The sequence below is a fragment of the Drosophila elegans genome, unplaced genomic scaffold (assembly GCF_018152505.1).
Source record: "Drosophila elegans isolate 14027-0461.03 unplaced genomic scaffold, ASM1815250v1 contig_468, whole genome shotgun sequence".
Classification (NCBI taxonomy): Eukaryota; Metazoa; Arthropoda; class Insecta; order Diptera; family Drosophilidae; genus Drosophila; species Drosophila elegans.
This window is the reverse complement of record NW_024545855.1, coordinates 1,232,192-1,252,861: the sequence shown is the minus strand read 5'-3', so window position 1 is coordinate 1,252,861 and position 20,670 is coordinate 1,232,192. Positions and strand designations below refer to the sequence as shown.

The 20,670-nt window shown below is 45.1% G+C and overlaps 10 protein-coding genes and 1 long non-coding RNA gene across 13 annotated transcripts; 7 read left to right on the top strand and 4 right to left on the bottom strand.

The window, feature by feature from the left end:
* Window positions 1-265: 265 nt before the first annotated feature.
* LOC108144021 (high affinity copper uptake protein 1) lies at window positions 266-1,907 on the bottom strand. Its single transcript, XM_017268647.2, has 2 exons — window positions 1,706-1,907; window positions 266-1,054 (listed from the first exon to the last, which is right to left on the bottom strand). Exons 1-2 carry the CDS (start codon window positions 1,778-1,780, stop codon window positions 590-592), a joined length of 540 nt encoding a protein of 179 aa, XP_017124136.1. The 5' UTR covers window positions 1,781-1,907; the 3' UTR covers window positions 266-589.
* A 34-nt stretch (window positions 1,908-1,941) lies between these two features.
* On the top strand, window positions 1,942-2,329 carry LOC121467533. The gene is made up of 2 exons (XR_005977588.1): window positions 1,942-2,006; window positions 2,188-2,329. It is a non-coding gene; the product is annotated as an uncharacterized LOC121467533 (long non-coding RNA).
* Window positions 2,330-2,998: 669 nt separating this feature from the next.
* On the top strand, window positions 2,999-4,754 carry LOC108144011 (4-hydroxybenzoate polyprenyltransferase, mitochondrial). 2 transcript variants are annotated; one of them, XM_017268635.2, is made up of 3 exons: window positions 2,999-3,090; window positions 3,157-4,151; window positions 4,211-4,754. In XM_017268635.2, the coding sequence occupies exons 2-3, from the start codon at window positions 3,177-3,179 to the stop codon at window positions 4,409-4,411; spliced, it is 1,176 nt and encodes a 391-aa protein (XP_017124124.1). In that variant the 5' UTR covers window positions 2,999-3,090; window positions 3,157-3,176; the 3' UTR covers window positions 4,412-4,754. The 2 variants fall into 2 exon arrangements, with proteins under 2 accessions (XP_017124124.1, XP_017124123.1); XM_017268634.2 differs by having other exon boundaries at window positions 3,027-4,151.
* LOC108144010 (eukaryotic initiation factor 4A-III) lies at window positions 4,688-6,335 on the bottom strand. Its single transcript, XM_017268633.1, has 4 exons — window positions 6,086-6,335; window positions 5,658-6,024; window positions 5,409-5,600; window positions 4,688-5,346 (listed from the first exon to the last, which is right to left on the bottom strand). Exons 1-4 carry the CDS (start codon window positions 6,216-6,218, stop codon window positions 4,839-4,841), a joined length of 1,200 nt encoding a protein of 399 aa, XP_017124122.1. The 5' UTR covers window positions 6,219-6,335; the 3' UTR covers window positions 4,688-4,838.
* A 161-nt stretch (window positions 6,336-6,496) lies between these two features.
* Window positions 6,497-7,326, bottom strand: LOC108143804 (the record flags this gene model as incomplete). Its single annotated transcript, XM_017268327.2, has 1 exon — window positions 6,497-7,326. A coding segment is annotated over one exon (792 nt), but the record flags the coding sequence as incomplete, so codon positions are not given.
* A 470-nt stretch (window positions 7,327-7,796) lies between these two features.
* Window positions 7,797-8,917, top strand: LOC108143798 (plectin). The gene is made up of 2 exons (XM_017268321.2): window positions 7,797-7,932; window positions 7,987-8,917. Exons 1-2 carry the CDS (start codon window positions 7,858-7,860, stop codon window positions 8,695-8,697), a joined length of 786 nt encoding a protein of 261 aa, XP_017123810.1. The 5' UTR covers window positions 7,797-7,857; the 3' UTR covers window positions 8,698-8,917.
* Window positions 8,918-9,655: 738 nt separating this feature from the next.
* On the top strand, window positions 9,656-12,046 carry LOC108143785. Of its 2 annotated transcripts, XM_017268310.2 has the most exons (3): window positions 9,656-9,896; window positions 10,808-10,985; window positions 11,057-12,046. In XM_017268310.2, exons 2-3 carry the CDS (start codon window positions 10,940-10,942, stop codon window positions 11,980-11,982), a joined length of 972 nt encoding a protein of 323 aa, XP_017123799.1. In that variant the 5' UTR covers window positions 9,656-9,896; window positions 10,808-10,939; the 3' UTR covers window positions 11,983-12,046. The 2 variants fall into 2 exon arrangements, with proteins under 2 accessions (XP_017123799.1, XP_041564929.1); XM_041708995.1 differs by lacking the exon at window positions 9,656-9,896 and having other exon boundaries at window positions 10,738-10,985.
* A 496-nt stretch (window positions 12,047-12,542) lies between these two features.
* Window positions 12,543-13,741, top strand: LOC108143764 (THO complex subunit 3). The gene is made up of 3 exons (XM_017268293.2): window positions 12,543-12,711; window positions 12,788-13,322; window positions 13,376-13,741. Exons 1-3 carry the CDS (start codon window positions 12,622-12,624, stop codon window positions 13,711-13,713), a joined length of 963 nt encoding a protein of 320 aa, XP_017123782.1. The 5' UTR covers window positions 12,543-12,621; the 3' UTR covers window positions 13,714-13,741.
* Window positions 13,742-16,111: 2,370 nt separating this feature from the next.
* On the top strand, window positions 16,112-16,885 carry LOC108143757 (protein SGT1 homolog). Its single transcript, XM_041709042.1, has 2 exons — window positions 16,112-16,743; window positions 16,808-16,885. Exon 1 carries the CDS (start codon window positions 16,193-16,195, stop codon window positions 16,733-16,735), a length of 543 nt encoding a protein of 180 aa, XP_041564976.1. The 5' UTR covers window positions 16,112-16,192; the 3' UTR covers window positions 16,736-16,743; window positions 16,808-16,885.
* A 668-nt stretch (window positions 16,886-17,553) lies between these two features.
* LOC108144048 (GDP-fucose transporter 1) lies at window positions 17,554-18,874 on the top strand. The gene is made up of 3 exons (XM_017268690.2): window positions 17,554-17,714; window positions 17,779-18,502; window positions 18,568-18,874. Exons 1-3 carry the CDS (start codon window positions 17,638-17,640, stop codon window positions 18,778-18,780), a joined length of 1,014 nt encoding a protein of 337 aa, XP_017124179.1. The 5' UTR covers window positions 17,554-17,637; the 3' UTR covers window positions 18,781-18,874.
* LOC108144047 (50S ribosomal protein L1) lies at window positions 18,816-20,147 on the bottom strand. The gene is made up of 3 exons (XM_017268689.1): window positions 19,879-20,147; window positions 19,515-19,824; window positions 18,816-19,456 (listed from the first exon to the last, which is right to left on the bottom strand). The coding sequence occupies exons 1-3, from the start codon at window positions 20,067-20,069 to the stop codon at window positions 18,893-18,895; spliced, it is 1,065 nt and encodes a 354-aa protein (XP_017124178.1). The 5' UTR covers window positions 20,070-20,147; the 3' UTR covers window positions 18,816-18,892.
* Between the last annotated feature and the right edge of the window lie 523 nt (window positions 20,148-20,670).

Genomic DNA, 20,670 nt, shown 5'->3' with positions numbered 1-20,670 from the left:
AATATTTAAAAGCAAACTAAATTTGTATTTGTTAATTTAACATTATAAAGTATAAATATTATTACTACTATTGTTTGATAAGTGAATGCCATGATTTAAGCCATATTTATGTGAGTTGTGGACTACTAGCACTCAGAACTGGCACTGTCCGCATTTTTACAACGAATTTCATGTAATCCAGGAGATTTATCTTTGCGTTCTCTTTTTTTTATGTTTCACATTGGATTGTTTTCGCTTTGAGTTGGAGTTGAAAAGATCAAGTTAATTAAATAATAAACCTTTATTGTAAAATGGAATGTATTGAGTGGTATGCCAATCGATTTGGAAACATACGTGTTGTATAGGTTCTCGTTCTCATCACTACTATTTGTACAATATGCTCATATTAAGTAAACTAGTTGACTAATTTATGCTACGATTACATCAATTATGATTAAACCAAGTGTAACTATCGAATAAAAATGTATTTTTAGACAATGTGTGTGATTACTTGGGGACGGGACTGTTCGATGTGTGGGCCAAATCTGACAAGGGCTTTGGTGTCTAACAACTGGTAGGTATAACAACGAAGTATGGGACTATCCTAGACCTAAGGACAGCACTCGCTATCGTCGGGATTCTTTTTGTTCCAGCCAAAGACGAAGTAGCCCAGGCCCAGGCCCAGGATCACGGCCAGGCAGAGCCAGTAGTTGAATGTCATGAAGATCAGCATGAGCAGGTAGGAGATGACTATCTGCAGGAGGTTCAGCAGCGACTGGAAGATGTGCGATGAGGCGAACAGGCGCTGCCAGTAGGTCTGCTCCCTGGGCTCCGCCAAAGGAGTCTCCGAACAGCATCCTCCGGCCGCCGGCACCTCGTTCTTCCGACGCTGCTCCGCCGCCAGTCGCTCGCTCTGCCTTCGGGCCTCCCTTCGAGCCAGCTGCTGGCGCAGGAACTTGAGGGCCTCGTACAGGAAGGACACCAGAAAGATGGCCAGGGCGGAAAGGACGAACTCCGTCACCGTGGACGCCACCCAGCCGCGCCACAAAATGCGCTCGCAGTGCCCAGCATGGAACTGTAGGATATATATGAAAAGGATTTGTTAAAAAATTTACTTTTAAAGCTTAGATTTGTGTTTTTTTTTTATTACCTAAAACTATTTCAATGACTAAGAGGTTCATTGGTTCACTACAATTAATATAATTTTTTGAAAACACCTAGCACGTAAATTAAACAAAATATATCAAATCGTTGATTTTAGTTTTTGACTGTTTTATAATATATACATTTAATCGTAGATAACAGCTTGATATGGAGAATAAATATTATAATTTAATACAAATTTTAAATTATACATTTAAAAGTAAAAGTAATTTTTATGTCTTACGATCTAACGTTTAAATCAACACTGTATTCCCCCTAAATCCAACTTAACACCCTGTATAAGCATATTCAATTTGTATTTGTTGAGAGCGACACAAAAAGAGGCAGAGAGCGAATAAATCATTCCGGCGCTAGTCACATAAATAAGTATACAACCTAGGGAGTGACTAGCCAGAGAATTAAAATTCCATGTCGGACGAGATATTTGCTCTCCGGCTCTGAATCCGAATCTCATTCAGCCGAACTGGATGAGTGACTTTAAAAATTACTGCGTTTAGCATATAGGTAAGTGATTTCATATTCATAATTTCAGGCCGTGGGGGTTGTGTAACTCAGTACTTACCACCATGATCATGGGACAGGATTTCTCCGTGCTGGTGGAGTCATCCGAAGAGCCGTGGTCGTGATCGTGATCCATCAGGGTTTGCTTATTAAAAACAGACTTTGTTAAACAAAAGACGTGGAAAACCCGACTGCTGATCGGGGAAGCACACAGTGATAACAACTAGAGCTGCTGAGGGGCTGAGAGCAGAGCGTTGACTGCTTGAAGCTCACTGCTCGCGAATGGTTTTTTAAAGAAAATCGACCCTAATCCCGCCGACGAGGCGATAGGCAAGTGCGCTTATCTATGAGAAATGGGAAAGGTGCGTTATCAACCAGTAGCACCGATACCAACGATTGTGGCCCCAGAAAATGTATAGCCATGTAAATAAACGTAAATGCATTCAAATCTTAAAGATAATACTATCTAATGCACATCTTTATCAACAATATCTACATATCTCTGAAGATAAAATTCATCCTTGATCTCTTATCTTCCCATAGGCTTGCAATTTAATTTATGGTCCAATGGCAAAGGTTCAATGATCGATTTGAGTGCAGAATTTATTGCAATCCAGCTAATCAACAATGTGCTGTATAATTCCCCCTGAAATTGTTGCTGTAATACATGGTGTTGAAATTTTTCCATTCTTTCTTTTCCTCGAGTACGGTTTTATGGTACTAGCCGTATCATTCATACATAGGTATATAACCGCCGGAGCGATAGCAACCGCCGGGCAGAGGTTTGCCGGAGGTCTGCCTTAGTCCACTTGGCTTTCCTAGAGTGCTATTTCTAACTGGCCTATTTCTAACTGGGCTCGAATGCCGCCGAAACCGATGGCCGTGTGCAAATCTTCTGCGGCCGTGTGCAAATAGTCTACGGACATTCCTGCGCCGTGTGCCAACTTCGAAAAATTGGTAACGGGCGCAAAACATTAACGATATTGCAAAGGGGTTAGTGGTTGGGTTACTAGTTGAATTTGAAAGCTTTTCGTTAAGTCTTTTTGGCGGGGAAACTGAGTGACTTGCAGTTATGTCTTTGCTTTTGATTTGCAAAAAGAAATAGGAAACATTTTAAATTTTATTGTGCAATTTGTAATCCGCTTTGTAGCTTTGTTTAGTTAAATCCAGTTTAAAGCATTGAAATAACATCAATTTCCAGACTTAAATTTGGATCTCTAAACATTCCACTTATATTATTAAACTTACGGCAATCACCTTTAAAGATCACAACTATTTTAACATTATAAATATATTTTAAATTTAAATATAACGCGCGCTTTTTGTCAGTGCTACCAGCAGTGCACGTTTTTCCAACGATCCGGTAACACTATATCTACCTTTCGCCTGGGTGGTAGCCTTGTGACATTCCCAACCAAAGTTCCACCAAAAATCTTGCCATTTTTCGTGAGTTTTTAAATTAAGAAACTCCATCGCATATTGTGTGATTAAATGCTGTAACCATTCAAGTAGTATTTGCAAGTTGATTTGCAATGTTCGCGCTACGACACCTGCGACTGCAGAGCTCGCGCCACTTTCGCAGCTCTTATGCGGCGGCGGCAACAACAAAACACATGCTACCCCGGCTACCAGCGCGTGTTCTGATTGGAGATTTGAGCCACTGGGACAGGCGGCAGATGCAGGATTTAAGCTCCAGCTCCAGGAGTTCGAGTACAGCCACTGAACCCGCGAAGCCTCGAACGCCGGTGGAGGAACTGCTGGCCGCCGCCAAACCCTATGCCCAACTAATGCGAATCGACCGGCCCATTGGAACGTACCTGCTTTTCTGGCCCTGCGCCTGGAGCATAGCTCTCAGCGCGGATGCGGGCTGCTGGCCGAATCTCACCATGCTGGGCTTGTTCGGCACTGGGGCACTGATCATGCGCGGCGCCGGCTGCACCATCAACGATCTCTGGGACAAGGACATCGATGCCAAGGTGGAACGAACCAGGATGCGACCCTTGGCCTCCGGACAGATCAGTCAGTTCGATGCCATTGTCTTCCTCTCCGCGCAGCTCAGTTTGGGTCTTCTAGTCCTGGTTCAGCTCAACTGGCAGTCCATATTGTTAGGGGCCAGTTCGCTGGGCCTGGTGATCACCTATCCGCTGATGAAGCGGGTCACCTACTGGCCCCAGCTGGTCCTGGGCATGGCCTTCAACTGGGGCGCCCTGCTGGGCTGGTGCGCCACCCAGGGGGGTGTCAACCTGGCCGCTTGTCTGCCGCTCTACCTCTCCGGCGTTTGCTGGACCATCGTATATGATACAATATACGCCCACCAGGACAAGTTGGATGATTTACAGATTGGGGTGAAGTCCACGGCCTTGAGATTTGGCGAGAACACCAAGGCTTGGCTGTCTGGTTTCACGGCAGCTATGCTGACGGGTTTGTCCGCCGCTGGCTGGGCCTGTGATCAAACGGTGCCCTATTACGCGGCTGTGGGAATCGTTGGTGCTCATCTAGTGCAGCAGGTAAGCCTCTTTAAAATGCCATTCCATAAGTAATTTACCTAAATTCCACTTTATAACAGATATACTCCCTTAATATTGACAACCCGAGTGACTGTGCCAAGAAGTTCCTATCGAATCATCAAGTAGGACTCATTCTCTTTCTGGGCATTGTTCTGGGCACGCTCCTGAAATCAGACGAGACCAAAAAAATGCACCAAGCCACACTGACACCAAGCTCCTATGTCCCCGCGCTGCCCCAACAGCCAGAGGTTATAAGCTGAGATAATCCAGCCCAGTAGAACTTCTAGTGTTAGTTAATGTTTATAGCGCGCTTTTTTGTTCGCCAAAACCAAAGTCTTTAGGTATCTGATTAGGTAAAACCGTGTATATAGGCTTGTGACCATTTTTAGTTTATTTGCAATATTTTAAATCTTAAAAAAAATTGCTAACTCACTTGAACAATAATTAAAAGTTAATTATAAGTGCCGGCCTTGACGTAATGACTTACGTAAATCACCCGTCCCCTGAGTCCCCTTTTACTTTTCAAAACAAACTGGTTTCTGTATTAAATTCTAATGTGTTATTTATTATTATACAGATTTTGGTTGTCTATTGAAAGCCAAATACTCTTCAAATGTATTTACTTCATTCGTTTGTTGTTACGGCTAGGAAAATGTGTGTTATATAAAAGTAAGATAGAATTGTATTTTAGATCAAGTCGGCCACGTTCATGGGCATTTCGTCGATTTGTGTAGAGTAGTACTGTTCAATATCGCGCAGGATGCGGATATCATCCGATTTGACAAAGTTGATGGCAACACCCTTGCGTCCAAAACGACCCGATCGACCGATGCGGTGAATGTACAGCTCACGATTGTTGGGCAAATCGTAGTTGATGACCAGCGAGACCTGCTGCACGTCAATACCGCGAGCCCACACATCGGTGGTGATAAGGACGCGCGATTGGCCGGCTCGGAACTCCTTCATGATCTCGTCACGCTCCTTTTGCGGCATGTCGCCGTGCATGGAGCTCACCGTAAAGTTGGCCTCTCGCATTTTCTCCGTCAGCCAGTCGACCTTGCGCTTCGTGTTGCAGAAGATGACGGCCTGGGTGATGGTCAGCGTGTCGTACAGATCGCACAGGGTGTCGAATTTCCACTCCTCACGCTCCACCGCCACGAAGAACTGTTTGATGCCCTCCAGCGTCAACTCATCGCTGTAAGGGAATAGGCATTATTTATAACTAAGTAGTACATATACTAAGAGCAGTCAACTTACCGCTTAACCAAGATGCGGATGGGATCCGTCATGAATTTTGAGGTCATTTCGAGTATCTCATGGGGCAAGGTGGCGGAAATGAGCACCACCTGAGTGGCAGGTGGCAAATAACGATACACATCGTATATTTGTTCCTTGAATCCCTTGTTCAGCATCTCATCCGCTTCGTCGAGCACCAGCATCTTGATGGCTCTTTAACATAACATATAATTAGTTAGGGTTTTTTAAATCGATTAACCCAAATCCCACCTTGTTCGCAGCACCCGCCGCTTGATCATGTCGAACACTCGTCCTGGGGTGCCACTCACAATGTGCTGGCCGTAGTCTAGTTTGCGGATGTCCTCGCCCAGGTTTGTGCCACCAATGCACACATGGCACTGGACGTTCATCATGTCGCCGAGGGCGAGGATGACCTTTTGGATCTGGACGGCCAACTCACGGGTGGGGGAGAGGCACAGGACCTGCGTTTCCCGCAACGTGGTGTCCAGGCTCTGCAGAATGGAGATGGAGAAGGTGGCCGTTTTGCCCGTGCCCGATTGTGCCTGTGCAATCACATCCCGTCCCTTGACGATGGGTTTGATGCTCCTCTGCTGAATGGCCGAGGGTTTCTCGAAGCCTTAAAAGATTCCAGACATATGTTACCCCAAGATCGGCAAAGAGGTATACACACCACTCACCATACGCGTAGATGCCGCGTAGCAGCTCCTCTTTCAGATTCATGGCATTGAAGGTGGGAATCACTTCCACATCCTCGCTCGTCTCGAACTCCACGTTCGAGAGGTCCTCGGCCTGGGCATTCTTTCGCGCCATTTTCACTGCTTACTTGTGCTCGGATTGGGCAATATTTAATAAATATTTACCAACTTTTCGGCTATTTTTTCAACTTTCACGAAATGCGGTTAGGGATGGTGAAGGGACAAGCGCAGAGTTGACTTGGCATCGATAGGTCTTAGGCGTGTTATCGATTTTAGAGTTGTTGTGTTTTAAAAAAAGTGGCACCCCTGGTTTTTGAGAGCGCCATTTTTGAAACTGTACTTTTAAGAAAATCAGCATACATTCAAAATGTAAGTTATTAAATATGTAATATAACAAAATATAAACATGTTTATTGCCATGAACAAAACATTCAACTCAGGTGTGTTTGCGCCTGACTGCTCCTACTCCTTCTTCTGCGAAGTATCTTTTTCAAGGACAGGAGATCCTTTCGCTTCAGGTTCTTGATCTTGGACACGAGTTTCCGTACTGTGTCGATCCGTTGCTTGGCCTCATTGGCTGCGGCGCTGGCCTTTTTGGCGCACTCTCTATTCCGTTCCAGATCAGCTCGAGCCTGATCTAAGCAAGGGTGCATCTCCTCCACCCGTCTTTTGGCCGCTTCAAGGAACCCTCGTCTTTCCACTACCACTTTCTGGGCATTGTGGGCCACTCTCCGAAGAAGGTCAAGACTGGCCTTCATCTCCTGGAAGAGACGTTGCATGCCGACCAGCACTTGCTGAATCTTGCCACTGATTCCCTCGGCTTTCTTCACAGAGCAGGTGTTGGCGGCAATGGCCCGTTTGATTTCCACGATAACTCGCTGCGTTTCGTTCAGGTTCTTGGTGAGCTCCTCCAGCAGCTGCTTCTTGCCGTTGTGTGCCGCCTGAGCGGCCCTGGCCGCCTGCGCCGCCCTCTCCGCCAGCATGACCTTCGCCCTCTGACTCGCACACTCCCCCGCACTCGGCTGGGCATCATTGGCAGCCTTTGCCTCCTTGGCGGCCTGGCAAGCCATCTGACTGGCCTTCAGGTTCGCCTTGCAGAAGTTGATGGCGGGCTTGAAACGCGGATCGTTCCGCGGGGCAGAGTCCGACGTCCTCGTTAGCAGGATGTTCATCAGCAAGAGCATCATAACCAGGGACTGGCAACGCATCGGGAAGCTCGCATCTTACACAAATATCAAGGCTCGCTCATCAGGAATATTCAAATAAGGTCACTATAAAATATGTATGACAAGTGAATAATAGACACCTGAGCTCTTAAAATATACAAAAAAACAACCATAACAGTTTTTCTAAAAATGTTTTCTGATGTTATTGCTAAGGACCAACTTATTTAAGTTATTTTGTAGTTGCAGAGCAACAAAACAAGCAGCTAAAAAAAAATTGCATAGCTATTTCAAACGGTAAACATACATTAAATGCATTTAGCAATTTGTTGTTGTTACAAAATATTTAATAGTTTCGTACAACAAGTTTCCCGTTTTCTGAAATTAAAATGCGGTGACCAACATTTTAGAGAACTGGATCATCTGAAAAAAGTAAATATCTTTAATTAAATTACACTATAGACTATAGTCTTTAAAAACAACACTTTAGACAAAATTTTCAACAATCAGCTTTTGTATGCCTGATATTTTTCTGTCAATGTCTAATTTGGAATAACATTTGCGTGTGCTAGTATTTTCCAAAACCAAGGCATGGATATAAAACCAGTTGTTTTCTTGCTTTTGCACCTATTCTCAGGCCTTTCCGAAGGCTATAAGATGGCCCAGGTAAGAGGGAAGCCTTTCACTTAGTGACTATCAATTGAAGCTATGATCTCCAAGATCTCCGATGACATGACTGGAGTGGTATCGGACCTCCAGTGTTCTGGCGATATTAGTCCAACCGAACCCTCAGGTGGTCAGTCGTGCGGCATCAAGACGGACGGCAAATCGAAGGTGAGGGCCTCCAGCATTGCCCTGAAGGCGGCCAAGGAGGCCAAGGACGCATCCGATGCCCAGTTGGAGGCGGGAGAGGCCGCGGCCCGCCAGGTGAAGCAGCAGCTGGCCGAGAAGGCCCAAGCTGCGGCCAAGGCGGCGGAAGCGGTTCTGGCCGGGAAGCAGCAGGTCGTGGAGCAACTGGAGTCGGAGGTGCGGGAGGGCGAACTGGTGGTGCAGGAGGAGAGCACCCTGCTGCAGACCACCCAAGCCACCTGTTCGGCTGCCGGACAAGCCGCCAAACAGGCCACGGACCAGCTGAAAACCATCTCGCAGGCGCTGAAGAATGCCCAGGATAAAGCGGCCAACTCGGAGCAGGTGGCCAACGGAGCCCAACTGGAGCTGGCCGAGAAGCAGCAGCTGGTGGATGCGGCCAAGAAGCGGGTGGAGCTGCTACTCCGCCAGTTGGAGGTGGCCAGGACGGACTTCAAGAGCACAAAGGCAGCGGCCGAAAAGGCAGCCTGTGCCGCCCAAGAAGCCAGACAAAGGGCCACTCGGGAGCGAAGGAGGGCGGAACTGAGGCACTTGATACGCCTCAAGAGGGGACGAACCCACTGAGATTGCTAGGGCCTTCATTTTATATATTTATTCCATTTAAGTTAACTATCAGGCATCGATAGTACCCATATAAGTCAGGCAAATATTAATTTTCTGTTTTGTACAGCTTATAATTAACTTTATATTTTATATAATTGTACTTGGAGCAACTTATTTGAATATTATTATTATTATAATTAAATATCAATGTACTATCTGGTTCGGTGTATTATAAACATTATATTTAATATTACTTAAATCAATTTGTTTACATATACAAACATAAATACCTACCAATTTTGTAAAATGAATTTTCACAATAAATATATAACTTTTTTTTAGAAAGACAATTCTTTTTATTCTGCTTTAACTTAATGGTGCGTATACTTAATATACCCACATAACTTTTAAAAGTTTAGGAATATAATGGTTGTTGTATTAAATCCCAAAAATTCGAAAACAAATATTTCATATTACTTATGTTAAACTGGTTTGAGTGGTTGTCCGATGCGAGGCATTAATTTTTGTAAAATTAGTTAATCAAAAGTGATCTTTTACTCTACAATTCCTTGCTTGCAGAGACAATCCTTTCAATTAAATTACACCATTTAATTTAATGATGCTTACACTTAGTACACCGATTGTAAACTTCCGAAAACTCCTCCATGTTCACACGTCGATCTGCGAGGAAGCGAACAATCATCGGACACGGTCTTTCGTCATATTCACTGGCACCGGGATCGGGGGCATTTAAAGCGTCTCATGGCAATTAGAGGCTCTTCCATAATTGCGGCTACAAATTATCCAATCGGCCAGCCTGGTAGCATTGACCCAGCACCATTATCGTTCGTGTTTGTGCATGGTTTGTGCACTGTATCTATAACCATGTGCCAACGGGTTTGCACTTTCTTCGGCGACCCGACCAGTTTGTTTATAAATACATGGCGCCACCGGTGGCCAACTCTCAATCGTCGCCGAGTCCCCACCGGATTTACAAAACCCATTTGCGCCGCTCCCAACTTTTCCGAGTGCGAAAGTAAAAGCGTTTTCCACCGAACCCGTCCATCGACATTGGCTCCGTTTTCGGGGGCCGATCCACCACTGGCCTCAGAAGCACTTCGACTCCGGTCCACACAGGACGTTCGTGTCGGTCAAATCGAAGAATTCGCAGTCGAATTTGTGGTCGAATTTGTTGTGTAATTAAAAATAAAAATCGAAAGGTGCGCCCAATTCGTCAGCTTGAGTGATAACTGTGTGATTTGTGTGCTGTCCAGTTTGGCCGGCCTTAAAACTAAACAGGTTCTCCTGTGGAACAAATCAGTCCGTGGCACACTAACGACTTACCGGTCATCCTAGAGCAAAGAAAGTGCACGGCCATATATTAGCTAATAGGCAAAGCAGCCACATAACTGGTTGCATTGTGATTATGCACTCAGAAAAAAGGTGTCCTTGCTGAGGCTTACTTGTCACTCCCAATTTAAGATTTGGTTTCCTCTTAAAAACTTACAGTGAGAGTTATACGGAGGAAGACCAAAAAAAACTTCTGAATTTAAAAAAAGTTAGATTAGTTTGTGATAATAGTCAAATCATCTATATTTAATTAAAAGCGGTTAAAATAAACAACAATATTAGTACTTATTGTACACAAAAATGTGACATATTTACACTAACTAATGTGTTCCAGAAACTTCTTAATGATTTTATGTCTATTAGTAGCGAAGTGAATATAGTTTTCAAGTTTTTCGGAGAAATTTTGCTTATAAGTTATTAAATATGGTGGCTTTTCCTTTGATAACGTCTATGTAACATTCAGTTCTAATATCATTCTCAGGAAGGATATATTCTTTTTAGGAAACAAAATCAGAATAAATCGAACTTTAATTATATCAATGTTAATTTCAGTTGCGAGAGATTCTATTCCGGAAACAAAATCCATTTATTTGCATTTTCACATAACATTTAACAAATTATTTTAATCGGTAAAAGCATTTACAGAAACTCTTGTTGTCACATGCGTAAAAAAAAAAATTGTTTTTCCTTTTGTAAGAAAGTATAATTTACAAGACATTAATCTTCAGACACCTTTGTAAATGTCAAGTAATTTAATTTTCTTCCCGATTTTATCGCCCAGGGGCATTTGATCGCTTCGTGCGGCACAGGAACACACAGGCACACACAGGCACACACGCTTGCGGCGATCACGAGTCTTCCGGTTCCGCGGCTTCCTTTCGCCAGCTGCTCCATTGCATAATCACCGCCAGAGATGCCATCGCTGCTGCGGCACCTGCTCCTCCTGACGCTGGTTTTGGGTGAGTCCAGCCCACGACTTCCTCATGCAAATCTGGCTACATTGGGGGATTTCCCTGTGTGTGTGTTTCAGCGGCCACGCCGACGCTGGGTCGCAAGGTGAAGCGGAAGGAGTCGCACTATCACCACCTGGTCAATGTGCCACCCCCACCCCCGCCTTCATCAAACCAAGCAGCGGGTCCGGTGTCCCAGCAAACGGCGGTGATCGAACACGAGGTGCCCCCCTACACCTACGAAGCCATTAACCATGATGAATTCGAGCCGGCCAAGGTGAAGCTGTCCCACTTCGAGGCCTCATCCGACTACATAGTGCACACTCTGCACAATGGAGGTGGAGGTGGGGGTGGTTACCTCGCGGATAACGGACTGCGGAGCATAGCCAAAGGCTCAGCGGATCAGGCTCTGTCCGCAGTGGCCAGCCAAAATGCGGCCGGCAAGCAGGCCTCGTATGTGGCCAAAAGCACTTTGGCCCAGGCGGCTGCTCAGGCAGCCGGCACTGCAGTGGCCGTGCTCAAGGGCAAGGAGGTGCTGCTCCATCGACTGGAGGATCAGAGTGTGGAGGCGCACAAGGCGATGGAGAACGAGCTGACCCAGTTGCAGCAGGCCAAGCGATCGGCGAAAGCGGCCCAATATGCCGCCCAGCAGGCCATCAACCATGTCAGTGTGCTAACCGCAGCACTCAACAATGCCCAATCCGCATCGGAATTGGCGCAAAAGGCGGCCTCCGAGGCAGCCGCCGAGTTGGCCTCCCAAATCGACATGGTGGCCCAGGCCAAGACCAAGCTGGAGCACGCTGAATCGCAGGCCTATGCTGCTCGCTTGGACTACGAGGAGACGCGGGATGCGGCTGAGAAGGCCACCCTGTCCGCCCAGGAGGCCCACCTCAATGCCAACGATGCCGCCTTGCACGCCAATGTGGAGCTGGCCGAGTCGACCCACATCCATGAGAAGAGCGACCGGAATGTTAGGGAACCGCCGCGGAACCATCGACGTCCATGAGGCTCTCTTCCCTGATCCACGCTTTTAATCTCTATTTATTTGTTTTCCTTATTTAATGATTATGTTTGTGGCAGCGATTCAATAAAGTTTTGTTTACTTTTAAATCTCTCTTTTTATGTCAACATCGTGATTGCAATTGGTTGAATAAGGCAAACAAGCCATTGAGAGGTGTCTAGTGAGGTAGTTTTCAGGAAATTTGCTTATGTTTTCAATTGACTTGAGTCTCTTAGGAGCATATATGCTAGTTATTTATTAATATAATAAATGTATGATTTAAAAACCATGTGTTCCAAAATATGACAAGGTATAAGAGTGTGATTTGAAAAATAGTACAGTTAACTTAAATTTTGATTAGACATTGTTTGAATAAGTATTTTTAAATTATTTAACCGTGTCTTTTACTCATAAATATAAATCTGGGAAAACTGTAAATTTTAAACTTATATTTGAATAAGCCGCCCTTGCGACCTTTATGTTGGTGGGGAACCCAGCTAACTCATATTTCTCCGGGCTAATTTAGGGTATTTATAAGCAAGCATATTTTTGTGACCCAGCAACGGTCACACTTTTGTTTAGATTTTCTGAGCCGGCAAAAATAAAAACGTAAATACTGTAATAAAATTTCATTTAACTTTAACTATGAGTCGCACAGAGCAAACATTCGATGACCTAAAGTCGTACTTCCGAAGTCACAGCAAAATCCGTGAACAGCGGGCGCACATGTCCAAGGTGAGCTTGATGTTCCCAGAGGTTCAAAGATTTCTTACTAAAAATTGAGACTTGTCTTCATTGAAATCCTTTCCAGGTTCACTCCGTCTGCTGGAATGCCGATGGCCGTCACCTGGCCTCCGGATCCTTCGACAAGACGGTGGCGGTGTACTCCCTGGAGCGCGATCGCTTCGTGAAGGGCAGCATTTACCGGGGCCACACTGCGTCCGTGGACCAGCTCTGTTGGCATCGCACCAATCCCGACCAGTTTGCCACCGCCAGTGGCGACAAGACCGTGCGAATCTGGGACATACGGGCCGGAAAATGTGTCTCGGTGACCAATACCAAGGGGGAGAACATCAATATTGCCTGGTCCCCGGATGGCAAAACCATTGCGGTGGGCAACAAGGAGGATCTGATCACCTTCATAGACACGCGCACGAACAAGATCCGCGTGGAGGAGCCCTTCAGCTTCGAGGTGAACGAGATCTCGTGGAACAACACCAACGATCTGTTCTTCCTCACCAACGGACTGGGGTGCATGCATGTCCTTAACTATCCCAGTCTGGAACACCAGATGACCCTGAAGGCCCATCCCGCCAACTGCATTTGCATAGAGTTTGGACCAACGGGTATGCCAGTTATGCTCAGCCAAGCTAAATCTCTAACTGTTTGTGTTTTCCAGGTAAATACTTTGCCACTGGCTCGGCGGATGCCCAGGTTTCTCTGTGGGATGCCAACGAGCTGGCCTGCCTGCGCATCATCAGCCGCCTGGAGTGGCCCGTTCGGACCATATCGTTCAGCCACGACGAACGCCTGATTGCCTCGGCCAGCGAGGACCTGATCATAGACATTGCCTTCACGGAGACGGGCGAACGGGTGACGGACATCCACGTGGACGCCTCCACCTTCACGGTAGCCTGGCATCCCAAGCAATACCTGCTGGCCTATGCCTGCGACGAGAAGGACAGTGACCGGCGACGGGACGCGGGCAATGTCAAGATATACGGCTTTCCGGAATAAACTACTGCTTAAGGCACCTCTGCTGGTAGAAGCCTTGTTTACTTTCCAATTATCTCAGAGTGTAACTTTATCGCTGGAGTTTAAAGTTGACTAGGTCACGTCGCCGGGGCCAAGCAACTGGATTATCAATTGCAGGGCTTCGCCTTCGGACGTGTTCGAATTCCTGCTGCAATTCGAGTTTTATCTTCTCCGGCACGCTTTTATGGCCTCACAGGACCTACGGGCTATAACCTGCTGTCTGCTGCTTAATACTGCATCAATCGGTGGTCTTGCTGTGGCAGCCACTTCACTTTTATCATGCAAATAACGGCATTGGCGGCTGCTGACCTGATATAGGTTTACGGTTATGGCTTCCTACACTTTATGCTATTAATCAGTGGTCGCTCTCTGCAGAGGACTTAATCCGAGGAAGGGATTGCCTGCGTCAAAGGATGTTCGGCGAGTGGGTGGGTAGTGGGTGGTGTCAATTGTTGGTGTGTGCTTTTCTTTGCTCAAATTCGAACTCTCTGCAGAAAAAGGCGCAAGTGACAAACACACAGGACGAATGTGTATCGCTCACATATCCCATCCGCGTGTGGAGTGCATCAGCAAAAGCAAAAGCCATTTGTATGCCATCCGCACATTTCCCGCCATTTGCCCCATATCCCATTCAACCACTCGAAGCAACATCAATATTTGCTTTACTAAAAGTTTTCGATAAATTTCAGTTTTGAACTGCCAGTTCCGCCCAATATTTTCAAAGGGCAAGGGCATCCAGTAATGAATCACAGTTAATTGTTATCATTGGGGCAAAAGTGCACTCTTGACAAAGAAAAAAAAACGTTGAATTTTAACTTCAAATAAACTAAACGGAGACGGTTTGATATTTTAAACTTACAATTATGGTCTTAAGTAAAGTGTTAAATTTTGAGAAAATTTAAGATCCAAAATTAAATTATTATTGTGGGATGTTAGACATAACATAAACTAACATAAATTTTTAACTTGACACTTAAGAAAAGTGTTGAATTTTGAGTAAATTTATCAGCAAAAACGACATCCTCAAGTAAAGGGTTACATTTTGATGACATTTGAAAAACTGAATTAATAAATAATTGTTGTTTATTGCTGGCCGTATAAATAGCGTCACATTAAGTCAACCGAAAATATTTATTTTAAATCTATAGTGAATTAAGGCAGCTGCTGCAATCATTTAACGACTTATTTATTTATTATTTGTATTTTAAAGGGAAATTAACTATGCGAATGTAAGGCTGAACTTAACAGAGACTTTGCTCTCGCTCATTCAGCACAGCTGTTAAGTCTGGATTTGTCTGCAAACGTTCCCCACGCACGCATGTTAGTTAACACAATTTTGATTATCGCATGCGATATATGTTACATTCCTATGGCAATGAAATGAAACACTTCTGTTAATCATTTCCCCTGTTAATAATGTTGTAAGGTACTGTAAATAGTTCACAAATCTTGAAGAAAAAATAGAATAAATTCAATTGCAATTTCGTAGCCCATATACTATATTACTAACAAAATTGCTGCATTTTTCTGAAATAAAATTTGATTTTGAGCATTATTGTATGCATATAATAACGTATTAGATATACATAATTTTGCATACACTTGAGTGGACTTAAAGCGCTCCAAACTTTTTTCAGCCTCAAGCTGCATTTTTAAGGCCTTTCATTTCATTCATTTTTTGGCCAGCCAAAATGTAACAATCCCATTGTCTCCTGCATTTGTGAAGAAGTCACAGTTGTTCTTCAAGCCTGAAAAGATAATAGTCAATTGATGGGAAACGCAAACATGAAAACAGGTCGAGTGCAAGTCATTAAATTGAAAAAGGAAAATACTTTCTGGCCAACTTGTTCTTTTCCATGCCGCTGTCACTTCGGACAAACTTTGACAACGCATCGAAATGGATGCGGACTTCAGTTGAGAAATCGGAGGAGTTGCTCCCACCCGGAATTTATGTCGACTGTCGTCGGGACTTATGCGCTTTCGACTGCTGTTTGCCCCCAAAGCAAAGTATTGATTGCCAAACTTGAAGTGCACGTAAATTGGCCTAAACTTTGTTTTAAGTTGGCTGCGGTTGGTTTGTGCACCATTTAGTTTTCGGAAAGTATACGTGTCTTGCAAAGAGTTTTGCAAACTTTAAAACTAAACACCTTACGCTTTGTTTTGGGTTGTTTGCTTTAAATATTTGTAGGGTCCTTAAAGTTGCATTAAAAGAGGAGCAGGAAAAAAAAATAGTTATTGCGCGCCTTTTTTCAAAAATTTGTAGTGCTGGAAAATACTTGAACAACAACCAGTTCTTGTTCGGTGTGAGTCTTTGCTAAACGTGGTCTGGTGTGACCATTTTTCAAAATTAGAATGTTCTCAATGTCGTTATCGATGTGTTTCCATCTCCATCAGGCAAATAACAACTGGGAAATCACGCCGTCATAAATTCGGAAATTCAAAAATCCGGAAAGCCTGCGAGATGTCCGTGCGCCACGACTGGTACCAATCGGAGACGAAGGTGGTCATCTCCGTGCTCCTGAAGAATGCCGCCGACAAGCACTACGCAGTGGAGATTTCCGCGGATCGGGTCCACATGACGGCGGATGGCTATGAGCTGGACCTGAAGCTGCTGCACCCCATCGTCGTGGAGCGCTCCTCGCACAAGGCATTCGCCTCCAAGGTGGAGATTACCCTGGCCAAGGAGACGGGCCTGCGCTGGGAGAATCTGGAGAAGAAGGCTGTGGCCGTGGCTGCGCCCGTCAAGAGCCAGCCCAAGAACTGGGACCAGCTGGTCAGCGAGGAGGAGAAGATCGACGAGAAGGAGGCCAAGGGTGAGACGGCCCTCAACAACCTGTTCAAGAAGATCTACAGCACATCCTCGCCGGAGGTCCAGAAGGCCATGAACAAATCCTTCTCGGAGTCCGGCGGCACCGTGCTCAGCACCAACTGGGACGAGGTGGGCAAGGAGAAGGTCACCGTGAAGCCGCCCGATGGAACAGAGTTCCGCGAGTGGGAGAAGTAGAGCGGCAGGCTCGTATTTTTAAAGTCGGAGAGATTAAGAAAGAAACACTAATATATATATTTATACCAATAGATCGGCCGACGCCCAAAACAACGTGTGAACAGAAACTAACAAGAATTGTTTTCAATAAATTTGATTTAAGCATTGCAACGGTCGAGTAACTTATCTTTTGGGACACGAAATGGGTTCAGCACACTGAATATGGCGTATATAACCTAGTCAAACACGTTTATAAAACAAAACTAGGGAAGCTGAAAATATTAGTTTAGGAGAGTTGACTGTTCTCTTAACAAAAACATTTTATTTTACGTTGTCATAATTAAATTGCTTTTATGTTTTATGTAATAATATTTTAAAATTAGTGATATAGATAAATAAGTCAAATATGTAGATATGTATATACTTTTTCGATTATGTATAACAACAGCTATCACCCTTGACTTCAATTCTAGGAAATGTTTTCGCGCGCAATATACAAAAGTGGCACGCTTGAGAAAATAGACATTCCGATGTTTTATCTTTAATTATGTTTGTAATTATATATAAAAAATAACTTGTTTGGTGCCAAATAATTCTAATACATTAATAATATTTTTATTCAAAGCTGTTTTGTTTTTTCATTTATTTATTTTTTTAATTCAATTTTATATGCTTTTGATGTTTTAATAATTAATTAAATAGAAGTGCCCTTAATAAAATTATGATATTTTTATATGTTATCCCTTGTTTTACTTTTTCAATGGCATAGCGACGGATAACTTTTCAAGCCACCCCCGCACCTTACTCAAATGTTCTTATTGGAAACAGCTGATCGGCAGACCGGGTGCAGATACGTGTAAAAATAAACGCACAATTACTTTTTTTCTCGCACAAATCGGACTCCAAATCCCTGAAACTGCAAAATGTACAAGAATCTGGAGGAGCACAACCGGCTGGTGAACAAATACCTGAAGATTTTCTTCGTGGTGGCGCTTTACTGGTGAATAAAAAAGAGTACTTCGCTTTAGGGGCAATGGCAATCCTTAACTTTTTGCCTTCCACAGGTGCACCTCCATTCTAACGGTTTTTGTGAATAAACACCTGCTGAGCAGCGATACAGTGAACCTGGGGGCTCCCCTCTTCATGTCCTGGTTCCAGTGTGTGATTTCCACGGTCATCTGCTTCCTGGCCAGTCGCCTGAGCAGGAAGTACCCTTCGGTGTTCACGTTTCCCGAGGGGAATCCGCTGGACATCGACATTTTCCGGAAGATCCTGCCCCTTTCCGTGCTGTACACCTTGATGATTGGCGCCAACAACCTGTCGCTGTCCTACGTCACAGTGGCATTCTACTACATTGGCCGCTCGCTGACCACCGTGTTCAGTGTGGTCCTGACCTACGTGATCCTGCGCCAGCGCACCAGCTTCAAGTGTCTGATGTGCTGTGCCGCCATTGTCATAGGCTTCTGGCTGGGAGTGGACCAGGAGAGCCTCACAGAAGTCTTCTCTTGGCGGGGCACCATCTTCGGAGTGCTCAGCTCGCTGGCCCTGGCCATGTTCTCCATTCAGACGAAGAAGTCGCTGGGCTATGTCAACCAGGAGGTGTGGCTGCTCAGCTACTACAATAATCTGTATTCAACTTTGCTATTTTTGCCGCTAATCATCATTAACGGCGAGTTGGAGACGATTATCACGTATCCGCACCTGTGGGCGCCTTGGTTTTGGGCCGCCATGACCCTAAGTGGCATTTGTGGCTTCGCCATTGGATTTGTCACTGCGCTGGAAATCAAGGTAATCAACCTGTTCAGCCTGCTTTAATCTTATCTAACTCGATCGATCGATATTCCTTGTTCCAGGTCACTTCCGCCCTAACGCACAACATCTCGGGCACCGCAAAGGCCTGCGCCCAGACGGTGATTGCAACCCAGTATTACCATGACGTTCGATCGGCGCTCTGGTGGACCTCCAATGTGGTGGTTCTGGTGGCCAGTGCCGCCTACACCCGGGTCAAGCAGCTGGAGATGCTGCGCCAGCACCAGCACCGCAGCACTGCCACCCTGAAGGCCTAGAAGCAATAGCCATGCCGCCAAAATAATGTAGACTGTTTAGGACTCTAGGAGATGTAAGTTTAAAGTATGCACAAACAAACCATCAACAAAAATACATAGGCATCTGTGTTAACTAATTGGAGGCGGCGGCTTCTTGGCGTTCCGCCGGCTCCTCCTGCTTGGTCTCCTCCGGCTTTTTCACCTTCGCCGTGCTCTTGTCCCACATTTCTGGCACATAGACAAAGGGATCGATCTTCAGCTGCTCGCTGCTTGGCGGGCTCTTCAGCAAAACACGGGTAATGAAGCGACCCTCGCGCTTCGGCCTCATGGTGTTGATGTCCTGCAGCAGGAACTTGATGTTCTCCTCCAGCTTCTGGGCGTCCATGTCCAAAGTTCCCACACTGGCAGTGATCAGGCCAAAGTTCTGCTGGTACTCATCCTTGGCAGCACTGTAGCTAATGCCGCTGGAGAACTTGACGATCATTTCGGCCAAATTAGTGCCCAGCGTTTCGCTCTTGGGATTGGGAAACTTGCGCTTCATCAGACCACGCAGGGCCACCAGCTCGGCCAGAATGTTGGGATGGGCAATGATGTACTGGTAGTCGGAGAGCAGCAGCTCGCCGTTGGTTATGTCCTTGATGAGCTCCACGCCGCCGACGAGCGAGGCACCAGCTTCCCTGGCCTCCAAGACTTCGTTCTGTGAAGGAAGTACAGAGAGTTACTGGGGGTTCAAGGATCTATTAGGATCCACTCACGTTTCCCTTGGTAAAGACAATGATCTTGCGTTCCTCGCCGTGCTCGAACTTGTGTGGAATCATGGCCATGCGCTGAAAGTTGTCCACAAAGCGGGTGATCTTCTCCGCCTGCATGTTCAGTTCAATATCCACATTGAGCGGGGCCTTGGGGACATTGTACATGCTGGGATGATGGGTCTCCCGGTGACACTGGATGGCCTCCTGAACGGAGTAAACTGGCCAGCGGTAGTAGCGCCCAACGTAACAGTCATCTTTGGGCACCTGCTTCCAGGAGTCGTCCACATGTTTGTCCGCTCGCTTTACGTTGATTCTGAAGGCGGGGGGAGGTTAATTCTGTATACCAGACTAAGTTTACAATACCCACTTCTTGTTGCGCTGGTTGTGCGGAATGAATCCCACCTTCTTCACCTCCACTTTGACTTTCTTCTTGCGGGCCTTCTCCCGGGTCCCTTTACGGGCCGCCTCGCTCACGGCGGAAAGGTGCAGCAGGCGGAGCGACTCCATGGTGGGTTGGCGCAGGGTCAGCGCCCGCATGGAAGCCACGATGGACTGCATTTCTCTCAGGAATAAGCTTATTTACCGGGATTCCAAACTCTTGCTTTGCATAACCTCTCTGGTGCAGCGCTGCCAACCCCTTCTGAAAACAGCTGATTGGCAGTCCTGTCGCCAGCATGAAAATAAGCGTGTTCCAGAACCATGGTACGGAACCTTGCTTAAAGTGTACGCTTACTAAAAAGTTTGAAATTCAAAGGATTTTTTGTAGCGGACTTTTTCTGATTTTCTACCCGTAACTTAAGTTATAAAACAATTAATTTTTTAATTACCGTAACAGTTTCAACTAAGTGTGCAGAGAATTTAACATTATAACTGTTCTTAATTACTTCAATAACTATCCTTATTATGATCAATTAGCTAAAATTATTACTACAGTCTACCAGCTCCGTAAAAACAAAGCATTGTATTTTTAAATCAAAGAAGTCAATAAGGCATATTTTTTTTAACAGTACCTATGTAAATTCAACGTCAATAGTTATCTTTATTAATTAAATAATTATCTAATTTATTAAAATTAAAGAACAGCGTTCAATAAAATCTTTGTTAAATGAATAATATTAATAAATATTATTAACTATATATATTATTATTAGATTTTCCA

What these genes read in the sequence shown, in the direction of transcription:
- LOC108144021 (XM_017268647.2), bottom strand. Translation starts at nt 1,780, where the DNA reads ATGGATCACGATCACGACCACGGCTCTTCGGATGACTCCACCAGCACG. An exon ending in CCTGTCCCATGATCATGGTG is followed by an intron (nt 1,055 to 1,705) that starts GTAAGTACTGAG and finishes TATATCCTACAG; the next exon opens with TTCCATGCTGGGCACTGCGA.
- LOC108144011 (XM_017268635.2), top strand. Translation starts at nt 3,177, where the DNA reads ATGTTCGCGCTACGACACCTGCGACTGCAGAGCTCGCGCCACTTTCGC. An exon ending in GTGCTCATCTAGTGCAGCAG is followed by an intron (nt 4,152 to 4,210) that starts GTAAGCCTCTTT and finishes ACTTTATAACAG; the next exon opens with ATATACTCCCTTAATATTGA.
- LOC108144010 (XM_017268633.1), bottom strand. Translation starts at nt 6,218, where the DNA reads ATGGCGCGAAAGAATGCCCAGGCCGAGGACCTCTCGAACGTGGAGTTC. An exon ending in CGGCGGGTGCTGCGAACAAG is followed by an intron (nt 5,601 to 5,657) that starts GTGGGATTTGGG and finishes GTTATGTTAAAG; the next exon opens with AGCCATCAAGATGCTGGTGC. An exon ending in ATCCGCATCTTGGTTAAGCG is followed by an intron (nt 5,347 to 5,408) that starts GTAAGTTGACTG and finishes ATTCCCTTACAG; the next exon opens with CGATGAGTTGACGCTGGAGG.
- LOC108143798 (XM_017268321.2), top strand. Translation starts at nt 7,858, where the DNA reads ATGGATATAAAACCAGTTGTTTTCTTGCTTTTGCACCTATTCTCAGGC. An exon ending in AAGGCTATAAGATGGCCCAG is followed by an intron (nt 7,933 to 7,986) that starts GTAAGAGGGAAG and finishes ATGATCTCCAAG; the next exon opens with ATCTCCGATGACATGACTGG.
- LOC108143785 (XM_017268310.2), top strand. Translation starts at nt 10,940, where the DNA reads ATGCCATCGCTGCTGCGGCACCTGCTCCTCCTGACGCTGGTTTTGG. An exon ending in CCTCCTGACGCTGGTTTTGG is followed by an intron (nt 10,986 to 11,056) that starts GTGAGTCCAGCC and finishes TGTGTGTTTCAG; the next exon opens with CGGCCACGCCGACGCTGGGT.
- LOC108143764 (XM_017268293.2), top strand. Translation starts at nt 12,622, where the DNA reads ATGAGTCGCACAGAGCAAACATTCGATGACCTAAAGTCGTACTTCCGA. An exon ending in AGCGGGCGCACATGTCCAAG is followed by an intron (nt 12,712 to 12,787) that starts GTGAGCTTGATG and finishes AATCCTTTCCAG; the next exon opens with GTTCACTCCGTCTGCTGGAA. An exon ending in CATAGAGTTTGGACCAACGG is followed by an intron (nt 13,323 to 13,375) that starts GTATGCCAGTTA and finishes TGTGTTTTCCAG; the next exon opens with GTAAATACTTTGCCACTGGC.
- LOC108143757 (XM_041709042.1), top strand. Translation starts at nt 16,193, where the DNA reads ATGTCCGTGCGCCACGACTGGTACCAATCGGAGACGAAGGTGGTCATC.
- LOC108144048 (XM_017268690.2), top strand. Translation starts at nt 17,638, where the DNA reads ATGTACAAGAATCTGGAGGAGCACAACCGGCTGGTGAACAAATACCTG. An exon ending in TTCGTGGTGGCGCTTTACTG is followed by an intron (nt 17,715 to 17,778) that starts GTGAATAAAAAA and finishes TGCCTTCCACAG; the next exon opens with GTGCACCTCCATTCTAACGG. An exon ending in TCACTGCGCTGGAAATCAAG is followed by an intron (nt 18,503 to 18,567) that starts GTAATCAACCTG and finishes TCCTTGTTCCAG; the next exon opens with GTCACTTCCGCCCTAACGCA.
- LOC108144047 (XM_017268689.1), bottom strand. Translation starts at nt 20,069, where the DNA reads ATGCAGTCCATCGTGGCTTCCATGCGGGCGCTGACCCTGCGCCAACCC. An exon ending in CACAACCAGCGCAACAAGAA is followed by an intron (nt 19,825 to 19,878) that starts GTGGGTATTGTA and finishes CCCCGCCTTCAG; the next exon opens with AATCAACGTAAAGCGAGCGG. An exon ending in TTGTCTTTACCAAGGGAAAC is followed by an intron (nt 19,457 to 19,514) that starts GTGAGTGGATCC and finishes CTTCCTTCACAG; the next exon opens with AACGAAGTCTTGGAGGCCAG.